The 23,408-nt window shown below is 45.1% G+C and overlaps 1 protein-coding gene across 1 annotated transcript in view; it reads left to right on the plus strand.

The window, feature by feature from the left end:
- cplane1 (ciliogenesis and planar polarity effector 1) overlaps positions 1-23,408 on the plus strand; it is a 349,043-nt gene that overhangs the window by 215,304 nt on the left and 110,331 nt on the right. The window contains exons 30-33 of the mRNA XM_073047849.1: positions 4,352-5,142; positions 10,252-10,432; positions 11,058-11,312; positions 19,297-19,857. Coding sequence (XP_072903950.1) covers positions 4,352-5,142; positions 10,252-10,432; positions 11,058-11,312; positions 19,297-19,857 — 1,788 coding nt within the window. The remainder of the gene's footprint in view (positions 1-4,351; positions 5,143-10,251; positions 10,433-11,057; positions 11,313-19,296; positions 19,858-23,408) is intronic.

Genomic DNA, 23,408 nt, shown 5'->3' on the forward strand with positions numbered 1-23,408 from the left:
TCAGTGATGCCTACATCGTACCTGCCAATCTGCAAGTTCATATGCAGTACCTTATTCCATATTCTGCACGCATTCAAATACACCACTGTCAGTCTTGTATTCACGTTTTTCTATTTTGTTCACCCTTTACATTGTAACTCATTTTTTTGACTGCAATTTTGCCCTATCAACACCCTCTCCTTACTACACATTACCTCTGTTTGTAAACCAGTTCCCTCATCCTCAGCACTCCAATGCTTTGTGCATTGAAGTATATGCAGCTCTGAAGACTAGTCGCACCATACTCAATCTTTTGATTCCTAACTTTGTCTGATGTCTTACCAACTACCTCCTCTACAACCACACCACTAACTGTTCTGGCAGACTGGTTCCCAGCCCCTTGCAACTGAAGTTTAAACCCCACTGTGGAGCATTAACAAACCTTCCTGCTAGGGTACTAAGGGGTGTCTACCTTCCTGTAGCTCCTCTCTATGACTTCCTTATACTCCTGTATGAGTGGAAGCTCATTGAGCTGCAGCTCCAGTTCCACATAGTGTGTCCCTCCACCCACTGTTCCTCGTGGTGTGTCCCCTTGCAGCTGTAAAAAGCACTTTATTGAAAGAATGGAAATCCACTTGGAAGTGGGATTATGGGAAAACAACTGAGGAATTCAGGGTGTTATATGTCAAATAACAGATCCCCAGCAGTGGATTACAGGCTGAGATCTAATCCAGGGGTTCAAGGTTTATATATAAAATAACAGATCTCTAGGGATGGCTGAGATCTATTCCAGAGGTTCAAGTGGCTTATATAAATTACTGATCCCTGGAAGTTGGTTACAGGCTTTGATTTAATCTAGGGGTTGAGGGGTGTTTATATATAGAATAACAGATCACCGGAAATAAGTTACAGACTGGGATCTAATTCAGGGGTTTGAGATTTTTGTATATAGAATAACAGATCCCCGGAAGTGAGTTACAGACTGGTAACTAGTGGAGAGGGGATTGGTGGGGTTTATATAGAATAACAGATCCCCGGAAGTGAGTTACAGACTGGGAACTAGTGGAGGGGATTGATGGGATTTATATAGAATAACAGATCCCCGGAAGTGAGTTACAGACTGGGAACTAGTGGAGGGGATTGGTGGGGTTTATATAGAATAACAGATCCCCGGAAGTGAGTTACAGACTGGGAACTAGTGGAGGGGATTGGGGGGTTTATATAGAATAACAGATCCCCGGAAGTGAGTTACAGACTGGGAACTAGTGGAGGGGATTGGGGGGTTTATATAGAATAACAGATCCCCGGAAGTGAGTTACAGACAAGGAACTAGTGGAGGGGATTGGTTGGGTTTATATAGAATAACAGATCCCCGGAAGTGAGTTACAGACTAGGAACTAGTGGAGGGGATTGCGGGGTTTATATAGAATAACAGATCCCCGGAAGTGAGTTACAGACTAGGAACTAGTGGAAGGGATTGGTTGGGTTTATATAGAATAACAGATCCCCGGAAGTGAGTTACAGACTAGGAACTAGTGGAGGGGATTGGTTGGGTTTATATAGAATAACAGATCCCTGGAAGTGAGTTACAGACTAGGAACTAGTGGAGGGGATTGGTGGGGTTTATATAGATTAACAGTTCCTCGGAAGTGAGTTACAGACAAGGAACTAGTGGAGGGGATTGGTGGAGTTTATATAGAATAACAGATCCCCGGAAGTCAGTTACAGACTAGGAACTAGTGGAGGGGATTGGTTGGGTTTATATAGAATAACAGATCCCCGGAAGTGAGATACAGACTGGGAACTAGTGGAGGGGATTGGGGGGGTTTATATAGAATAACAGATTCCTGGAAGTGAGTTACAGACTGGGAACTAGTGGAGGGGATTGGTGGGGTTTATATAGAATAACAGATCCCCGGAAGTGAGTTACAGACTGAGAACTAGTGGAGGGGATTGGGGGGATTTATATAGAATAACAGATCCCCGGAAGTGAGTTACAGACTGGGAACTAGTGGAGGGGATTGGTGGGGTTTATATAGAATAACAGATCCCCGGAAGTGAGTTACAGACTGGGAACTAGTGGAGGGGATTGGTGGGGTTTATATAGAATAACAGATCCCCAGGATCAGATGAAGTATTTTCAACTTGGAATTTGAATCTGGCTTATTTGTTTGGACGTTGACTGACTTGCTGAATATTTCCAGCACTTTCAGATGCACAAACTGCAATTAAGTTCAGGTCTCCAGGCATGTGTATTTGTAAACAACAGCTACTTAGCAGAAAGTGGCAGGAATCCCGTCAACAGGGTTCAGGTCTAGGCAGGAGCTGGGTGATTGTGTATGGGACGAGGGCTCCTTCAAAAGGCCAGGCCTCAGGAAGGCATCATCCATCAGTAAGGACCCTTATCACTTAAACATCTTCTCTTCTCATTGCTGCCATCTAGGAGGGGTACAGGAGCCTGAAAACACAAACTGAATGTTTTGGGAACAGCTTCTTCCCATTCGCCATCAGATTTCTGGATGGACAATGAACCCATTTATATTATGTCACTACTTTTTTTCTTTTTTTGCTCTCGTTTTGCACAAGTTATTTAATCATAGATATTATTGTAATTTGGTGTTTTAAAATTATTTATCGCAATGTATCGCTTTGCAAGACAACATATTTCACGGCATATGCCAGTGATATTAAAGCTGATAAATGTGGTTACCAGATCTCACTCTTCTGGAAGTACTGACCTGTCCTGGTGAGATTGGAACCTATCCTTCACCTATTGACGATATTGAGCACTCAGGAGCTGCTGCCTCACTCTGCTCTAGAACCCAGTCTAGAACTGAGCTGCCCGGTTCTAGATTGTCCGGGTAATTATAGACCAGTGAGCGTTACGTCTGTGGTGAGAATGCTGTTGGAAAAGATTCTTAGAGATAGGATCTATGGGCATTTAGAGAATCATGGTCTGATCAGGGACAGTCAGCATGGCTTTGTGAAGGGCAGATCGTGTCTAACAAGCCTGATAGAGTTCTTTGAGGAGGTGACCAGGCATATAGATGAGGGTAGGGCAGTGGATGTGATCTACATGGATTTTAGTAAGGTATTTGACAATGTTCCACACAGTAGGCTTATTCAGAAAGTCAGAAGGCATGGGATCCAGGGAAGTTTGGCCAGGTGGATTCAGAATTGGCTTGCCTGCAGAAGGCAGAGGGTTGTGGTGGAGGGAGTACATTCAGATTGGAGGGTTGTGACTAGTGGTGTCCCACAAGGATCTGTTCTGGGACCTCTACTTTTGGTGATTTTTATTAACGACCTGGATGTGGGGGTAGAAGGGTGGGTTGGCAAGTTTGCAGACGACACAAAGGTTGGTGGTGTTGTAGATAGTGTAGAGGATTGTCAAAGATTGCAGAGAGACATTGATAGGATGCAGAAGTGGGCTGAGCAGTGGCAGATGGAGTTCAACCCGGAGAAGTGTGAGGTGGTACACTTTGGAAGGACAAACTCCAAGGCAGAGTACAAAGTAAATGGCAGGATACTTGGTAGTGTGGAGGAGCAGAGGGATCTGGGGGTACATGTCCACAGATTTCTGAAAGTTGCCTCACAGGTAGATAGGGTAGTTAAGAAAGCTTATGGGGTGTTAGCTTTCATAAGTCGAGGGATAGAGTTTAAGAGACGCGATGTAATGATGCAGCTCTATAAAACTCTAGTTAGGCCACACTTGGAGTACTGTGTCCAGTTCTGGTCGCTAGGAAGGATGTGGAAGCATTGGAAAGGGTACAGAGGAGATTTACCAGGATGCTGCCTGGTTTAGAGAGTATGCATTATGATCAGAGATTAAGGGAGCTAGGGCTTTACTCTTTGGAGAGAAGGAGGATGAGAGGAAACATGATAGAGGTGTACAAGATATTAAGAGGAATAGACAGAGTGGACAGCCAGCACCTCTTCCCCAGGGCACCACTGCTCAGTACAAGAGGACATGGCTTTAAGGTAAGGGGAGGGAAGTTCAAGGGGGATATTAGAGGAAGGTTTTTCACTCAGAGTGGTTTGTGCATGGAATGCACTGCCTGAGTCAGTGGTGGAGGCAGATACACTAGTGAAGTTTAAGAGACTACTGTACAGGTATATGGAAGAATTTAAGGTGGGGGGTTATATGGGAGGCAGGGTTTGTGGGCTGAAGGGCCTATACTGTGCTGTACTATTCTATGTTCTATGTAGAAGGGACTGATTGTTCTGGCAGGGAGAGGCTGATCTAAATGTGGCACTGGGTAATGTCCCTGTGTGTGGCTTTGAGGACTGGGGAGGCCAGTGTGCCATCTGATTCTCAGGTCAGTTTAATTTCACACTCATCACTTAGTTTATTGCATTTGCTTTGTGATTTCAGGTGGATGCAGAGGGTGCCCTGGATGAGCCAGTCAGGAAGGACCTTCAGGAAAAGTTGGACAGATCCATCGGCATGGATCCCAGAGATCATGGAAAACAAGTAGATAATCCCAAAGGAGCAGATCGCAGCAGGAGGACGAGTAAACCCAGGGGCTCACGTCACAGACAGAAGGAAAATAAACTCACAAGCAGAGATCCTAAAGAGCGAATGGATAATCCCAGGGGCCCTGGTCCCACAGATCGAACAGATAAGCCCACAGGCCCCAATCCCAGAGGTCGAATAGATAATCCCAGGGGCCCTGATCCCAAAGAGCAGACAGATGAGCCCAGAGACTGGATGCATAAGCCCATAGACACTGATCCCAGAGATGGAATGGATAAGCCCAGGGGCCCTGATTCCAGACAGCAAGTGCATGAGCCCACAGGCCCCGATCCCAGGGGTCAAATGGATGAGCCCAGGGACCCCAATCCAATAGATGGAATGCATAAGCCCAGGGGCCCCGATCCAAGAGATGGAATGGATAAGCCCAGGGGCCCCGATCCAAGAGATGGAATGGATAAGCCCAGGGGCCCCGATTCCAGACAGCGAACGGATGAGCCCACAGACACCGATCCCAGGGGTCAAATGGATGAGCCCAGGGGCCCCGATCCAAGAGATGGAATGGATAAGCCCAGGGGCCCCGATTCCAGACAGCGAACGGATGAGCCCACAGACACCGATCCCAGAGACTGGATCCATAAGCCCATAGCTGAGGCCCCTGGTCAGCGATTGAATGGACACAAGACTGCAAGGTGATGTTCCTGACTGTAGCAATCATGATGGGTCATTAAGGAGGTGGGGGAGGAAAGGACAGTGAGCACTATGTTTTTGTAGAGATACTGCTCAGAACAGGCCTTTCAGGCCCACCATGTTGCAGTGCCTAGCAACCCACCGATTTAACCTGATAATCTACGATAACCAGCTAACCTAACTGGTATACCTTTGGACTGTGGGAGGAAACCCACATGCACAAGGGAAGGACATACTTTGGAACTGAACTGCAGACTCTGACGTCCCACACTGTAATGATGCACCAGCTGCTACACTGCCATGGCGCCCCAGTGTCTGAGCCTCGGCTGGTGCTGTCTGTTGCCAGGTGCTATACATTCTGATGTCAGAGGAGTGTTCCGTGCTGGAGGGACTGACCGACTGGCTTTGTGCAGGCACACAGACACCTTTGTAGCCTTTGCATCTTGTGATGGTCAGTCTGGCTTTGGTCAGTGCAGCAAGCTGGGGCTTCTAGGCTCCCTCAGTTACTGAGGCGCTCTATTGATCAGGGTCAACCACGGCTGTTGTGTGCAGACTGTCTAAGTGATATTCAAGCCAGGGCAGTACGATATGGAGAGCAGGTTCCCCCTCACCATGCAGCGATGGATCCGAAGGAACGACTGACACCGATACAGTTGGGCACCAGCAGTATCACAGGTGGTGCCAGTCAGCGCTAAACTGCCTTAGGGACCCCTGCTCTGGATCTTTCCTTGGGGTTTACTCCCAAAATGTTCCTCGTGAGTGGGTATAGCCACAAGGCACTGGAGGTTTAAGATCAGTTGTTCTAGGTGACTTGCCAACCACGGCCGACAAGCCCCATCTGCCCAAAGTGCATCTCACTGGGGTTTCTAGGATTATGGGTAAATACAGAGTGACACTTCCATTGCACTGGGCTGCCGGTCACCTGACCAGTACTGAGCTCCCGCTGTTGCTATGGAGATGTAGTCACTACGGTAATCAAACAGGCTGAGCTCAACAGAGAAGTCATAGGCAATCCATCCTTAGAGGTTCAGGCAGGTCACTTGCAGGAAGCCAGTGAGTGGAGAACAGTTTAACCAAACTTCCCTCAACAACACCCCCCCCCCCCCCCTCCGTGTCTGCAAACACAGTTAACCCCCACCTCCCCAGGCAAGAGGTGCACGAGCATTACAGCGTGGCAACTGCAGTGGTGTGGATCAGCAAAAGCTGAACATGGGCATGGAGACGGGGTGGGCAGTATGAGGATGTTAGTGTGGGGAAATGATGGGGGGATTATGTGGGCTGCGGTGAGGAGAAAGAGGGGAAGATGTGTGCTTGGTCGATGGCGTGATGGAAGTGAGAGTGAGGATGGTGTGTGTGAGAAGGGAAGGGGATAAGGAATACGGCTGGAGAGATTTGGGACTGGTCTGGGGGGGAGTGTGTCAGTTGGATGGCAGAGTATTGGAGTATCGTGTTCACTTCTGGTTGTCTCAGTACAGGAAGGTGTGGAAGCCTTAGAGAGGGTGCAGAAGAGATGTACCAGGGTGCTGCTTTGATTAGGGGCATGTGTCATAGAAACATAGAAAATTTACAGAACCCTTTGGCCCACAAAGCTAAACCGAGCATGTCCTTAACTTACAACTGCCTAGGCTTACCCATAGCCCTCAATTTTTCTAAACTCCATGTACCTGTCCAGGAATATCTTAAAAGACCCTATCGTTTCCACCTCCACCACCATTGCCGGCAGCCCATTCCACGTACTCTCCACTCTCTGCGTAAAAAAAATCTACCCCTAACATCTCCTCTGTACCTACTTCCAAGCACCTTAAAACTGTGTCCTCTCGTGCTAGTCATTTCAGCCCTGGGAAAAAGTCTCTGACTATCCTCTCATTATCACTATGCCTCTCATACACCTCTATCAGGTCACCTCTCATCCTCAATCGCTCCAAGGAGAAAAGACCGAGTTCATTCAACCTATTCTCATAAGGCATGCTCCCCAATCCAAGTAAATATCCTCTGCACCCTTTCTATGGTTTCCATGTCCTTCCTGTAGTGAAGTGACCAGAACTGAGAACGGTACTCCAAGTGGGGTTTGACCAGGGTTCTATATAGCTGTAACATAACCTCTTGGCTCTTAAACTCAATCCCACGGTTGATGAAGGCCAATACACTGTACCTTCTTAACCACAGAGTCAACTTGCATAGCAGCTTTGAGTATCCTATGGACTTGGACCCCAAGATCCCTCTGATCCTCTGCACTGCCAAGAGTCTTACCATTAATGCTATATTCTGCCATCATATTTGACCTACCAAAATGAACCACCTCACACTTATCTGGGTTGAACTCCATCTGCCACTTCTCAGCCCAGTTTTGCATCCTACTAATGACCCATTATAACCTCTGACAGCCCTCGACTTCCTCATCCAGGTCATTTATAAAAATCACGAAGAATAGGGCTCCCAGAACAGATCCCTGAGGCACACTACTGGTCACTAACCTCCATGCAGAATATGACCCGTCTACAACCACTCTTTGCCTTCTGTGGGCAAGCCAGTTCTGGATCCACAAAGCAATGTCCCCTTGGACCCCATGCCTCCTTGCTTTCTCAATAAGCCTTGCATGGGGTATCTTATCAAATGCCTTGCCAAAATCCATATACACTACATCTACTGCTCTTCTTTCATCAATGTGTTTAGTCACATCCTCAAAAAGTTCAAGCAGGCTCCTAAGGCACGACTTGCCTTTGACAAAGCCATGCTGACTATTCCTAATCCTATTATGTGTCTCCAAATGTTCATAAATCCAGCCTGTCAGGATCTTCTCCATCAACTTGCCAACCACTGAAGTAAGACTCACTGGTCTATAATTTCCTGGGCTATCTCTACTCCCTTTCTTGAATAAAGGAACAACATCCACAACCTTCCAGTTCTCCAGAACCTCTCCCGTCCCCATTGATGATGCAAAGATCAGGCTCAGCAATCTCCTCCCTCTCCTCCCACAGTAGCCTGGGGTGCATCTCACCCGGTCCTGGTGACTTATCCAACTTGATGCTTTCAAAAAGCTCCAGCACATCCTCTTCCTTAATATCTACATGCTCAAGCTTTTCAATCCACTGCAAGTCATCTCTACAATCGCAAAGATCCTTTTCCGTAGTGAATGCTGAAGCAAAGTATTCATTAAGTACCTCTGCTATCTCCTCCGGTTCCATACACACTTTTCCAGTGTCACACTTGATTGGTCCTTTTCTCTCATGTCATGTCCTCTTTCTCTTCACATACTTGTAGAATGCCTTGGGGGTTTTCCTTAACCCTGCCTGCCAAGGCTTTCTCATGGCCCCTTCTGGTTCTCCTAAGTTCATTCTTAAGCTCCTTCCTGCTAGCCTTATAATCTTCTAGATTTCTATCATTGCCTAGTTTTTTGAACCTTTTGTAAACTCTTCTTGACTAGATTTTCTACAGCCTTTGTACACCACGGTTCCTGTACCCTACCATCTTTTCCCTGTCTCATTGGAACGTACCTATGCAGAACTCCATGCAAATATCCCCTGAACATTTCCCACATTTCTGCCATACATTTCCCTGAGAACATCTGTTTCAAATTTATGCTTCCAAGTTCCTGCCTGATAGCCTCATATTTCCCATTACTCCAATTAAACGTTTCCCTAACTTGTCTGTTCCTATGCCTCTCCAATGCTATGGTAAAGGAGATAGAATTGTGATCACTATCTCCAAAATGCTCTCCCACTGAGAGATCTGACACCTGACTAGGTTCATTTCTCAATACCAGATCAAGTGCAACCTCTCCTTTTGTAGGCTTATCTACATATAGTGTCAAGAAACCTTCCTGAACACACCTAACTAACTCCACCCATCTAAACCCTTTGCTCTACGGTGATGCCAATCAATATTTGGGAAATTAAAATCTCCCGCCATGACAACCCTGTTATTATTACTCCTTTCCTGAATCTGTTTCCCTATCTGCTCCTTGATGTCCCTGTTACTACTGGTTGGTCTATAAAAAACACCCAGTAGAGTTATTGACCACTTCCTATTCCTAACTTCCTCCCTCAAAGACAGACAGATATACTTTATTGATCCCGAGGGAAATTGAGTTTTGTTACAGCCACGCCAACCAAGAATAGTGTAGAAAGATAGCAATATAAAACTATAAATAATTAAATAATAAGTTACATAGAAACATAGAAAATAGGTGCAGGAGTAGGCCATTCGGCCCTTCGAGCCTGCACCGCCATTCAGTATGATCATGGCTGATCATCCAACTCAGAACCCTGTACCTGCTTTCTCTCCATACCCCCTGATCCCTTTAGCCACAAGGGCCATATCTAACTTAATCATGCCAAGTGGAAGTAAGTCCAGGACTAGCCTATTGGCTCAGGGTGTCTGACACTCCAAGGGAGGAGTTGTAAAGTTCGATGGCCACAAACAGGAATGACTTCCTATGACACTCAGTGTTACATCTCGGTGGAATGAGTCTCTGGCTGAATGTACTCCTGTGCCTAACCAGTACATTATGGAGTGAATGGGAGTCATTGTCCAAAATGGCATGTAACTTGGACAGCATCCTCTTTTCAGACACCACCGTCAGAGAGTCCAGCTCCACCCCCACAACATCACTGGCCTTACGAATGAGTTTGTTGATTCTGTTGGTGTCTGCTACCCTCAGCCTGCTGCCCCAGCACACAACAGCAAACATGATAGCACTGGCCACCACAGCCTCGTAGAACATCCTCAGCATCGTCCGGCAGATGTTAAAGGACCTCAGTCTCCTCAGGAAGTAGAGACGGCTCTGACCCTTCTTGTAGACAGCCTCAGTGTTCTTCATAGACTACCCCTGTTGTGAGGACAGGTTGAGTGTCTGGGACAGGGGCCCTGTCCTGTGTTTGAGTGTCTGAGACAGGGGCCCTGTCCTGTGTTTGGGTGTCTGGGACAGGGGCCCTGTCCTGTGTTTGGGTGTCTGGGACAGGGGTGTAGTGTCTAGGGCAAAATGGAGTATCCTGTGCTACAGTATGTGTGCAGTGTCTGGGAGCAACCTGATTGGGTTTTCCCTCCGGTTTGCCAGTGTTCCTGAGCTCAGTGATGGTGCCAGGACTGATGGGCTTTTGTTCCTCCCTTAGCTCTGACTGGGTGTATCCCTCCCTGGAGCAGGCTGATTCAGGAGGTCAGTCCATGTCTGGACAGGTTACTGATGTCTGTGAGGAGACCCCTGTCACCCAGGCCACGGCAACGGTGTTCCAAGGAACCACCACCTCTGACGTCAGACATTTGCTTCATAGTGAGATGTTTAAACTGGTTCAGGTGATGTGAATGGAAACCCTGTCCCCTTCGCCCCATCCTGTCATCAGCAAGCCATCATAGTTTCCCCTTCCGGTCACCTTCTTGATCTCCGTGTTCACTCCGCACTCAGTAAGCACCCCCACTCAAAGGGGCATCACTCTGTACCCACACAACTGCATCCTGTGTTTCTAGCACTCCCCATATCCTCCCGCCATACTCCCCATGGCCGTACACTGTCCCTCCAGTTTGCTGTACTCAGACCACAGCCCCGGCAAACCCTGCACCCCCCTCACTCCACTTCTTCTGTTACTGTCTCTTATTTCTTTCACTTTGTTCTCACAGTCTCCCACTCTCTCTCCCCCCCTCCCCCCCCTCTCCCCCCCTCTCCCCCCCTCCCCCCCTCTCCCCCCCTCCCCCCCTCTCCCCCCCTCTCCCCCCCTCTCCCCCCCTCTCCCCCCTCTCTCCCCCCTCTCTCCCCCCTCTCTCCCCCCTCTCTCCCCCCTCTCTCCCCCCCTCTCCCCCCCTCTACCCCCCTCCGCTCCCCCTCTCTCTCCCCCATCTTTCATCTCCCACTCTTTCTCTCCTTTCCATCCATCCCTGTGAAACTCACTTTCCCCTCTTTGTTCCTCTCTATCTTTGCCCACAGCTTCAGCAAATGAGCTTCATGAGCCTGATGCAGGCAGTTGGATCGTCATTGCTGCAAGTACCTGGCTCTCAGCCATCAGGGTCCATGCCCAGCCACACCATTGCTCCAGCAGCACCTCATCCCAGCATGAACCCACCTCCCACCAAACACGAGGCTGCCCCAGGAGAACAGGAGTGCAAGCGAATACCTGTGGAAGACTGTCTATCCCTTCAGAGACCCAGCAGCCTACCAGAAGAGAGAACCATTCAGCACAAGGTAAGTATTATTAACTTATCAATAATGCATGTGTGTTTAGTGCTGAATCAGGGTCTCAATGTGTTGGCACTGGGATTTTCAAAACCCAATCCATCTCTCAGTTTCTGCGGTCAGAATCAGAACATAAGCTGTACTTCCCTTAACCCCTCTTTGAGCTGTACACGGCAGAGTTCTGTCCTCTGGTAGTGACATCACCAGCAGATCACTGTCCTCTGGTAGTGACATCACCAACAGATCACTGTCCTCTGGTAGTGACATCACCAGCAGAGTTCTGTCCTCTGGTAGTGACATCACCAACAGATCACTGTCTTCTGGTAGTGACATCACCAGCAGATCACTGTGCTCTGGTAGTGACATGACCAGCAGAACACTGTCCTCTGGCAGTGGCATCACCAGCAACCACTGTCCTCTGGCAGTGACATCACCACAGAATACTTTCCTGTGGTAGACATCACCAGCAGAACACTGTCCACTGTTCTCGATATTATTGCTTAGGTGTTTATTATTATTATTATTTTCCTTCCTTTTTGTAACCATATAACATATAACAATTACAGCACGGAAACGGGCCATCTCGGCCCTTCTAGTCCGTGCCGAATGCTTACCTAGTCCCACTGACCCGCACTCAGCCCATAACCCTCCGTTCCTTTCCTGTCCATATACCTATCCAATTTTACTTTAAATGACAATACGGAACCTGCCTCTACCACTTCTACTGGAAGCTCATTCCACACAGCTACCACTCTCTGAGTAAGGAAGTTCCCCCTCGTGTTACCCTTAAACTTTTACCTGCTAACTCTCATGTCCTCTTGTTTGAATCTCCCCTACTCTCAATGGAAAAAGCCTATCCACGTCAACTCGATCTATCCCCCTCATTATTTTAGATACCTCTATCAAGTCCCCCTCAACCTTCTGTGCTCCAAAAAATAAAGACCTAACTTGTTCAATCTTTCCCTGTAACTTAGGTGCTGAAACCCAGGTAACATTCTAGTAAATCTTCTCTGTACTCTCTCTATTTTGTTGATATCTTTCCTATAATTCGGTGACCAGAACTGTACACAATACTCCAAATTCGGCCTTACCAATGCCTTGTACAATTTTAACATTACATCCCAACTCCTATACTCAATGCTCTGATTTATAAAGGCCAGCATACCAAAAGCTTTCTTCACCACCCTATCCACATGAGATTCCACCTTCAGGGAACTATGCACCATTATTCCTAGATCACTCTGTTCTACTGCATTCTTCAATACCCTACTATTTACCATGTATGTCCTATTTTGATTATTCCTACCAAAATGTAGCACCTCACACTTATCAGCATTAAACTCCATCTGCCATCGTTCAGCCCACTCTTCTAACTGGCCTAAATCTCTCTGCAAGCTTTGAAAATCTACTTCATTATCCACAACGCCACCTACCTTAGTATCACCTGCATAGTTACTAATCCAATTTACCACCCCATCATCCAGATCATTAATGTATATGACAAACAACATTGGACCCAGTACAGATCCCTGAGGCACACCACTAGTCACCGGCCTCCAACCTGACAAACAGTTATCCACCACTACTCTTTTTTTTGGCACATTGGTTGTTCGTCCATCGTGTGTATGGTTTTTCATTAAATCTATCATGTTTCTTTGTATTTAATATGAATGCCCACAAGAAGATGCATGACATAAATGTATTTTGATAATAAATTTACTCTGAAGTTTTGAAATAATCCTAATCTTTTGTAAAGGAAAGTAAAAGTCGGCCCTTTATTTTAAAGGATTGAAAGGACAAATATATGGAAGTGTGTTCCAAATGACCCTCCCCACAGACAAGTATCAGTGTCAGAATAATTCCATCGCCTGAAGGCACACACTTAGCAATTCAGGAGCAGCTTCTTCCCCCCGTCATCCGATTCCTGTGGACATTAAGCCCTTGAACGCTACCTCACTTTTAAAATATATATTATTTCTGTTTTTTTACACGATGTTTAATCTATTCAATATATTGTAATTGATTAACTTATTTATTTATTTTTCTTCTTCTGTATTGCATTGAACTGCTACTCTAACTTAACAAATTTCACGACACATGCCAGTGATAATAAACCTGATTCTGATTCTGATATCCCATCATGCCTTGACCAATCACGAATATATCAACCCCATCCTTAAATGCACATTAAGACCTGCCATCCTGCCTGTGACAAAGAATTCCACAGATTCACCACTCTCTGGCTGAAGAAATTATTCCTCATCTCCATTCTAAAAGGACACCCCTCTATTCTGAGGCTGTATGTTCTCTGGTTTTGGACTCTCCCATCGTGGAAAACATCCTCTGCCCATCCACTCTGTCAAGTCCTTTCAACGTTCAATAGGTTTTATTGAGGTCATCCATCATTCTTCTGAATTCTACTGAATACAGGCCCAGGGCCATCAAACACTCTTCATAAGATAAGCCATTCGATCCGGGAATCATTTTTGTGAAACTCCATTGAACTTTCTCCGGCTTCAGTGATCCTTTCTAAGAAAAGAGGCCCAAAACTGCTCATATTACTCCAAGTGAGGCCTCATCAGTGCTTTATAAAGTCTCAACATTACATCCTTGCTTTTATATTCTGTTGTTTGAAATGAATGATGACATTGTGTTTGCTGTCCTCACCACAGAATCGAATTGCAAATTAAATTTTAGGGAATCCTGCACAAGAACTCTCAAGTACCTTAGCATCTCGTCTTTTTTGTATTTTCTCTCCTTTTAGAAAATAGTCAGTCCTTTAATTTCTTCTACCAAAGTGCATGACCATAAATTTCCCGACATGTATTCCATCTGCCATTTCTTTGTCCATTCTCCTCAACTGTCTGTCCTCCTGTAGCCTCTCTACTTCCTCAAAACTACCTCCCCCTCCACCTATCATCATATCTATTGCAAATTTTGCAACAAAGCCATTAATTCCAACATCCATATCATTGACATAAAATATAAAAGGAATCGGTCCAAACACAGACCCCTGAAGAACACCATTAGTCATTGGCAGCAAACAAGAAAAGGCTCTCTTTATTCCCACTCTTTGCCTCCTGCCATTCAGCTGCTGCTTTATCCATGCTAGAATCTTTCCTGTACTACCATGGGCTCATAGCTTGTTAAGCACCCTCATGTGTGGCACTTTGTCAAAGTCCTTCTGAAAATCTTCTTTCAGAAACTTGGGGTGTACACCATCTGGTCCAGTTGACTTATCTACTTTCAGATATTTCAGTTTCCCAAGAACCTTCCCTCTAGTTATGGTAACTTTACACACTTCATGACCCCCGGTACCACAACATCAGGCATATTGCTAGTGTTTCCACAGTGAAGACTGATGCAAAATACTTCTGTTCTGTTTGTCCATTATTTCCTTGTCTCCCATTACTACCTCTCCAGCCTTGTTCCCCAGTTGTCTGTTATCTACTCTTGCCTCTCTTTTGTACTGAAGAAACTTTTGGTATACTTTTTAATATTGTTGGCTAGCTTACTTTCAGATTCCATGTTTACATTCTTAACGACTTTTTTAGTTACCTTCTGTTGGTTTTTAAAAGCTTCCCAATCCTCTAACTTCCCACTAATTTTAGTTTTATTATATGCTGTCTCTGTGGCTTTTGCAAACAAGAGAAAATCTGCAGATGCTGGAAATCTAAGCAACACACACAAAATGCTGGAGGAACTCAGCAGGCCAGGCAGCATCTGTGGAAAAGAGTACAGTTGCTGTCTTGGCCCGAAGCCTCAGATGTACTCTTCCATAGATGCTGCCTGATCTGCTGAGTTCCTCCCGCATTTTGTGTGAGTTACTTAGGCTTTTATGTTAGTGTTGACTCCACTTGTTAGGCATGGTTGTGTCATATTACCTTTGGAATACTTCGTCCTCTTTGAGATGTATGTATCTCGTGCCTTTGAACTGCTTCTAGAGATTCCAGCCATTGCTGCTCTGCCGTCATCCCTGCCAGTGTTCATTTCCAATCAATTCTGACCAACTCCTCTTTCATGCCTCAGTAATTCCCTTTACTCCATGTAATACTGATACATTTGACTTTAGCTTCTCAAATTTCAGGGTGAATTTGATCATATATGATCATTTATCCCTAATGGTTCTTTTAATTTAAGCTCTCTAATCAGTTCCAGTTCATTGCACAGCACCCAATCCAGAACAACTGATCTGCTAGTGGGTTCAACCATGAGCTGCTCTAAAAAGCCATCTCGTAGGTATTTTAGAAATTCCCCCTCTTGGAATCCAGCACCAACCTATTTGAAATCCCCATGACTATTGTAACATTGCCCTTTTTGCATTGTAATTCCCATTGTAATTTGTACTATTTGGGGGGGTCTATATAATTGCCCTCAGGGTCTTCTTACTTGGCTCAACACCTTCCTATATCACCTCTTTCTAATGATTTGATTTCATTTTTTGCCTTCCTGCCTGTCCTTTTGATACAGTGTGTATCCTTGAACATTAAGCTCCCAGCTATAATCTTACTTTGGCCATGATTCAATGATACCTACAACAATCAAAGTATCAAGGCTTCATTTATTATCAAAGTATAAAATTCTGCAATTATTCTCCGAATATCCATGAAACCAAAAAAGAATGGCAACATGATAATCAATCTCCAATCCCATTGCACAAAATGCAACAAGAGCTTTGGCCCCCAATTACCCCTCTCCCCACACAGAAAAAAGAACAAAAGCACAACAAGCACCCCCCCCCACCACCACTTGAAATGAAAAAAGAACCGGCTTCCAAATCCTCCTTCACCACACAAAGCAACTAACAAAAATTGTAACAAAAAAATCGACACCCCCCCCCCGCACAAAGCACAACAAGAACATCAACCCTGAAATCCCACTCCCCATACAAAAAAAAATGGTCAAAAAACACAATATATAAAACTTCCACCAACGATCACAAGGCAGGCAGCTGGCGTACACCCTCTGCATATACCTTGACATTTCAGTCTCCCTCTTCACCTAAATTGGTGAACAATGGAAGCATTTATTAGTGAACAATGTCACCTTGTGGCCCACATTCACTGCCTCCCAGAATCCTCTTGGAGCCTGCAAAGCGCTGTATCACCCAAATGATCTCCAAACTGCAAAGCACAGACTCCAACAGTTCCAGAAACTGGTATGTATTGGAACAAAGGGATCTGAGAATACATGTACACAATTCATTGAAAGTAGCATCACAGGTAGACAGGTTCATGAAGAGAGCTTTTGGCACATTGGTCTTCATGAATCAATGCGTTGAGTACAGAAGAATTGATGTTATGTTGAAGTTGTTTAAGACATTGGTGAGGCCTAATTTGGAGCATTGTGTGCAGTTTTGGTCACCGACCTGCAGCAAAGATGTAAATAAAGTTGAGAGTGCAGAGAAAATTTACAAGAATGTTCCCAGCTCTGGAAGACCTGAGTTATAAGGAAAAATGGAATAGATTATGACTATTCTTTAGAATGGAGAAGATTAGGGGGAGATATGATAGAGGTATACAGAATTATGAGGCATAAATATAGGGTAAAGGCAAGTAGGCATTTTCCACTGAGGTTGGTGGGATTACAACTGGAGGTCATGGCTTAAGAGTGAAATGTTAAGGGGAACATGATAGGAATCTTCAATGTGGACCTGACCTGATGTTACCTGGATTGGAGGGTGTACTTTATGAGAGTAGGTTGAGTGAACTTGGCCTTTTCTACTTGGAGCTACGGAGGATGAGAGGTGACCTGATAGAGGGGTATAAGATGATGAGAGGCATTGATCATGTGGATAGCCAGAGGCTTTTTCCCTGGGATGAAATGGCTAACACGGGGTGGGGGGTCATAGTTTTAAGGTGATTGGAAATAGGTACCGAGGGGATATCAGGGGTAAGTTTTTCACACAGAGATTAGTGGGTGCATGTAATACACTGCCAGCGGCAGTGATGGAAGTGGGTACAATAGGGGCTTTTAAGATCCTCTTAGATGGGTACATGGAGCTTAGAAAAATATGGGGCTATGCAGTAGGGAAATTCTAGGCAGCCTCTAGAGTAGGTTACATGATCAGCACAACATTGTGGGCCGAATGGCCTGTAATGTGCTGTAAGTTTCTATGTTAAAAGGTTGCTCTTCCTCCAGTCAGAGAAACTGCCTCAAAGCTCTGCCTTTTAAATCTCAATCGCTGTCCTGTTGAAAGGTGGCTCTGTTACTCACCCCTGGCATTGATTATCCAACAAGTGAAGGCTTAGCCCGAAAAGTCAACATTCATTCAACTCTATAGATACTGTCTAACCTGCTGAGTTCCACCAGCATTTTGTGTCTGCTTTGCTCAAGCAAAGGATGTAATAAAGTATGTCTGTCTGTAATGCTAAGGCTTTAGAAGGTGTTGATCATACTGCATTTGGAATATTGTGAGCAGTTTTGGGCCTTTTATCTAAGGATAGACGTATTGGCATCGGAGAGGTTGCAGAGGAGGTTCATGAGAATGAATCCAGGAATAAAAAGGTTAATGTATGAGAAGTGTTTGATGGCTCTGGGCCTACACCTGCTGGATTTTTAGAAGAATGAGGGGGAATCTCACTGAAATCTACTGGATACTGAAAGGCCTGGATAGAGAGGAGGTTTGAGTCTAGGATCCGAGTGGACATGGAGAGGATGTTTCCATCACAGGGACAGTCTTGGATCCGTGGACATGGAGAAGATGTTTCCATCGTAAAGACAGTCTGGAATCCAAGTGATCATGGAGAGGTGGTTTCCATCAGGAGGAGAGTTTAAGATCTGAGTGGACATGGAGAGGATTTTCCTATCAGTGAGAAAGTCTGGGATCCAAGTGAAAATGGAGAGGATGTTTCCGTCAGAGGGAGTCTGGGATTTGTGGACACGTAGAAGATGTTTCCATCATGAAGAGAGACTGGAATCCAAGTGATCATGGAGAGAATGTTTCCATTGGGAGGAGGGTCTAGGATCTGAGTTGATATGGAGAGGATGTTTCCTTCAGTGGAAGAGTTTGTGATTCATGTGGGACATGAAGAGGATGTTTCCATCGGGAGGAGAGTCTGGGATCTGAGTGGACAGGTTACTTCAGGAGGAGAGTGGGATCTCAGGGCACAGCCTCTGACGAAAATGTTATCACTTTAAAACTGAGATGAGGAGGAATTTCTTTAGCCAGACAATTATGAATCTGTGGAATTCATTGCCACAGATGGCTGTAGAGGCATGGAGGTATTTAAGGCAGTGATTCAAGTTGAAGTAAATTTTATTAACAAAGTACTTCACCAAAAACTACCCCGAGTTACTTTTACTGCAAGCATTAACAGTGGAACAAAGAAATACTGTGCAACAAAATCGGTGACAAATACAGGAAGACTGACAATCAATGTGCAAAATAACAACCTGTGCAAATACAGAATAAATAAGTAAATACATATATACATAAATGATAAGAACATGAGTTGTAGACCTTTGAAAGTGAGTCCGTAGGTTATAGAATCAGTTCAGTGTTAAGGTGAGTGAAGTTATCCACACTGGTTCGGGAGGGAACCTGCTGTTTCTGAACCTAGCAGTGTGGGAACTGAAGCTCCTGTTCCCCTCTCCCAATGGCAGCAGTGAGAAGAGAGCATGGCCTGGATGGTAAGGTCCTTGATGATGGATGCAGCTTTCTTGTGTCGATGCGCTTTACCCTCCCCACCATTGGCCTGGGTGTATCCACCATTTTTAGAGGTACCTGATTAGTCAAAGGGTTGAGGGTTACAGGAAGAAGGCAGGAGAATGGGGTTGAATAAAATTTGGCCATGTTTTCATGATGAGCCAAGTGGCTTAATAGTGAGCGTATATTTTCCAGCCATATGGCTCCCCCATACCCCAGACTGATCGCACTGCCCCCTCTCTCTCCCCCTGGGTTTATTCCACATTCATCTCTGCAGCAAAAGGTGTTTTTTATGAGGACATGGTCCTTTAAACCAATGTACTGATATTCTCCTTTCATTTCCAGAGCTCAGAGAATTTACCAGCCCACCCGAGGCCTGAAGACGCTGGTGTGGGTGGAGGACAATGGCTCCCCAAGGTCCTGCATACGACTCTGCCCCAGCCTCTACTCCCAGGCGGTCATGGAGCCCCCTGGCAGCCAATTCCCAGGCCCTGTTCCAGCCCTGGGCTCCCACTGCTGCACCTACCACCCCAGGGTCAGCTGAGACATCCCCCATCCACCATCCCTCCGCCACGAGAGGCCTGGGCACCCCCTACCCTTGGGTCACAGCCCTCCATTCCCCCTCACCTGAACACAGCTGCATACAAGACAGAGATGCCCAGCCGGGCTGAGGATGGTTGGTGGAGGGAGAGCCTGACCAGAGACCAGCTCTCACTGAGGGCAGGAAGACCCCGGAGCCTCCCTCCGCACAGCCTCTACCCCCCGCGGCGAGCCCTGCCTCTCCTCCACCTCCCTCAGCCTGCACACACCCCGCTCTTCCCACTCTCTCTGGCCCACTGCCTCCCCACACAACAGAAGCTTCCAGCAACCCCACTCTGCTACAACAGCCGCTGTCTGGAACCCCAGGTAAGGCTGGAGGCCATGTGGGAGGTGGGATGTACAGGGGTCAGGGGCGGTGGCCTGGGTAGGGGTCGGGGAGGGAGCCTAGGAAGACATCAAGAAAGTGGCCAGTGATTGTGGGACTCAGCCAGACTTCTCCCAACATGTGCCACAACAAGAGCTAGAAAGATATCTAAGCTGGTTATTGAAAGGTTCTCTGGCTGCCCTGTGATCCACTCCACCACAGAGTATACGGCACAAAGACAGGCCCTTTGGCCAAATGGGTCCATGCCCACCAAACTTTCTTCCACAGTACATGGTCCAGAGTCTGCCACAAATTTCTTTATAGAGTACGTGGTACACAGTCCGCCACAAATTTCCTCCCACAGTACGTGGTCAGCAGTCTGTCACAAATTTCTTTATAGAGTACGTGGTCGAAAGTCTGTCACAAATTTCCTTCCACAGTACGTGGTCAGCAGTCTGTCACAAATTTCTTTATAGACTACATGGTCGAAAGTCTGTCACAAATTTCTTTATAGAGTATGTGGTCCAGAGTCTGTCACAAATTTCCTTCCACAGTACACGGTCCACAGCTTTATCAATCTGTATATTTGTCCAGGTGCTTGCTAAATATTGTGGAACTGTCAATCTCAAAAAACATTCTCAGGCCGTGAGTTCCACATTCCAGCTTCTGACTCCTCAACTTAAATTCATTCTGGTCTTAACTATCCCAGCCATGGACAAACACTTCTACTGTCTACCATGTCCATGCTCCTCTATCAGGTCCCCCACATCGTCCTCCACTCCTGGGTAAACAGAGCCAGCTTACCCCATCTCTCCTCATAACTGATGTGTTCCATTCCAGACAACATTCTGGTGAATCTCTTCTGTACCTTCCCCATGTAGTCGCCTCATTCTTGAGGTAAGCAGAACTACACCCAGTACTCCAGCTGTGGCAAATCATTGCTTTACAGGGCTGTTCTTATACCCTTTTACCCCAGGGAACTAGGGTCTTGTCATTCACGAGAGTCCTACCATCATCAGACTCTAAACTGTATTATGGCCCAATAGTGTAGTGGTTAGCAAACACTATTACAGCACCAGTGACCTGGGTTCGATTCCTGCCACTGTCTCTAAGGAGCTTGAACGTTAAGAGTCATGATGGTGTCTTTCATTAACTACAATGGCAGAAAACCTGTTTTTGAAGTGGAAAAGCCATTGCTCTGGGGCAGTTCATCAGAGGTCCAGATCCAGTGGTACAAACTGGGTGTTCCTTGGTTGTAGTGGATAAACATGACATTTTCTGTGCCTTGTCATGCCCTTCACTCTCCTCAGAGAGAATTAAATTAAAAATTCAGAATTAAATTCCATCTACCATTGCTCTGTCCCACTTACAAGATTCAAAATGATTTAATGTCATTTCCAGTACACAGTTTAAGGGAGAACAAAATAATTGTTAATCCAGATCTGATGCAGCACAAAAAACAATAAGATAAAGAATATAATAATAATAATAATAAACACAATAAATACAAATGCATAAGATAACTGAAGGGTTTCGCCTCAAAATGTCAGCTGAGCTTTTTTCAATAGCTGCTGCCAGACTGTCTTGGTGGCGCTAGATGGAGTAGGTCGCATTTTTGGCTCGGCTCCGGTCATTTTTCAATGTCCTAATCTCCCCTTTATTATATGTATCAAGGTGTCTTTAACATCTTTATATGTTTGAAATTTGAAGTTTAACGATGGAAATGACTTCCAGTACAAGAAAGGCATTAGCTGAAGGCAAAGAAACCAGTAATGGAAACAGGAAGAAAGAAGGTCCGCCAACACAGCCTCAACCTACTTTACAAGCTATTTCGAACTTATTGGATAAAAGATTCGCTGTATTGGATGAAAAACTTGATAAAAGTTTCGCTGCATTGGAAATAATGCTGAAGGAGAATAAAGGCAAACTGGAAGCACTCGAAGAAGAGAACACAATACAACGTCGGCAAATTACCCAGCTTACTGAAGCTGGGAATCAGAGGGATTCCAGAATGAACTCTTTTGAAAAGAAATTAAATTTGACTACTCGCACACTGGAGCAGTATATAGCTAAGATTATCGATTTGGAGAGTCGCAGTCGCAGACAGAATATGTGAATAGTAGGTCTCAATGAAGACGTCGAGAGCGGGGACCTTACTGAATTTTTCTCTAAATTCTTAACACAGATCGGAGGTTTTTAACTCACCCCCCGATACTCAATCGAGCACACAGGTCGTTAAAATTTAAACCACCAAAAGAGTTAAAACCACATCATGTTATTCTTCGGTTTCACTATGTGAGTACAAAGGAGCGCTTAATTCGAATTGCTCGTCGTAAAGGAATTATTGAATATCAGAATCTCAAGTTTTGTTTGGTTCAAGATTATTGTCCCGAGGTAATGCAAGAAAGAGTGCGTTTTAAAGAAGTCATGTCGCAATGTTAACAAAGGAATCTTCGACCGGCTCTGCTGCACCCAGCCGGCTTAAGAGTGGTCTTACCCGAGAAATCATTTAAATGGTTCAGATCAGTGGAAGATGTAAAACAATTTCTTGAAGAGAGCTCGGATGCTTAATCAATTTTCCGTTTCTATGTATCTGTATACATGGGGTTTATTAGTTAATAATTAGCTTATAGAGTCGGACATTTTAAGTTCGTGAAACCGTGTCCTTGGGCTGATGTTTTGGATACTTTGTTTTGGGTTATGTCTGTTTTATATTAAAGTTTTCTTCCTTTTCCTTTATTATTTTTCTTTTTTATTTATAATTGTTCATTTTAGAAAATTATTAAGACTTGGTGATTAATTACTATGAAGAATGTACTCTTTCTTTCTCTTAAAATTTGGAGACTTGCCATGAGAGAGATGGGGGGTTAGGCGGGTCTTAGATAGCTTCCTGGCTGCCTATTTGCCAGGTTTCTTGCCTTTGGGGGAGGGGGCGGGGTCTTTTGTTAGACTAGTATTCTTCATTTGGGCTGCCTTGAAACTACAGAAATGTCTGCATTGTCGTAACTTCTGGTTCCTCTTTAAACTTTTTTCCTCTTCCTGGTTCATGAGTTTCCTATGCAACTTGGTTAACCCTTTACATACCATATGGTTTATTTAAGGAAAATGGATAATGTTATTAACTTTGTTTCATGGAACATGAATGGTTTGAATCATCCAATTAAACGGAAGAAGATTTTCAAGGTTTTTCATAGATTAAATGCTCAGATTATATTTGCGCAGGAGACTCATGTGAGGAAGGAGGATAATCAGCGTTTTTGTTAGGTTTTGGAAAGGAAAAACAGTTTCACTCTGATTCTTCGACCAAAATGAAAGGTTTTTCCATTTTTATAGACCCTTCGATCTCATTCGTTCATTATGACATAATTTCAGATCCATATGGTAGATTTCTATTAATTACTGGTTTACTTTATAACCAAAAAGTAGTTTTGGCTAATGTTTATGAACCAGATACAGACTATCCTGAATTCTTTTAAGCAGCTATTTATATCTCTTCCCAATTTCAATGAATATAGGTTAATAATGGGCAGAGATTTTAATTGTTGTTTGAATC

This window comes from Hemitrygon akajei, chromosome 6 (genome assembly GCF_048418815.1).
Source record: "Hemitrygon akajei chromosome 6, sHemAka1.3, whole genome shotgun sequence".
Lineage (NCBI taxonomy): Eukaryota > Metazoa > Chordata > Chondrichthyes > Myliobatiformes > Dasyatidae > Hemitrygon > Hemitrygon akajei.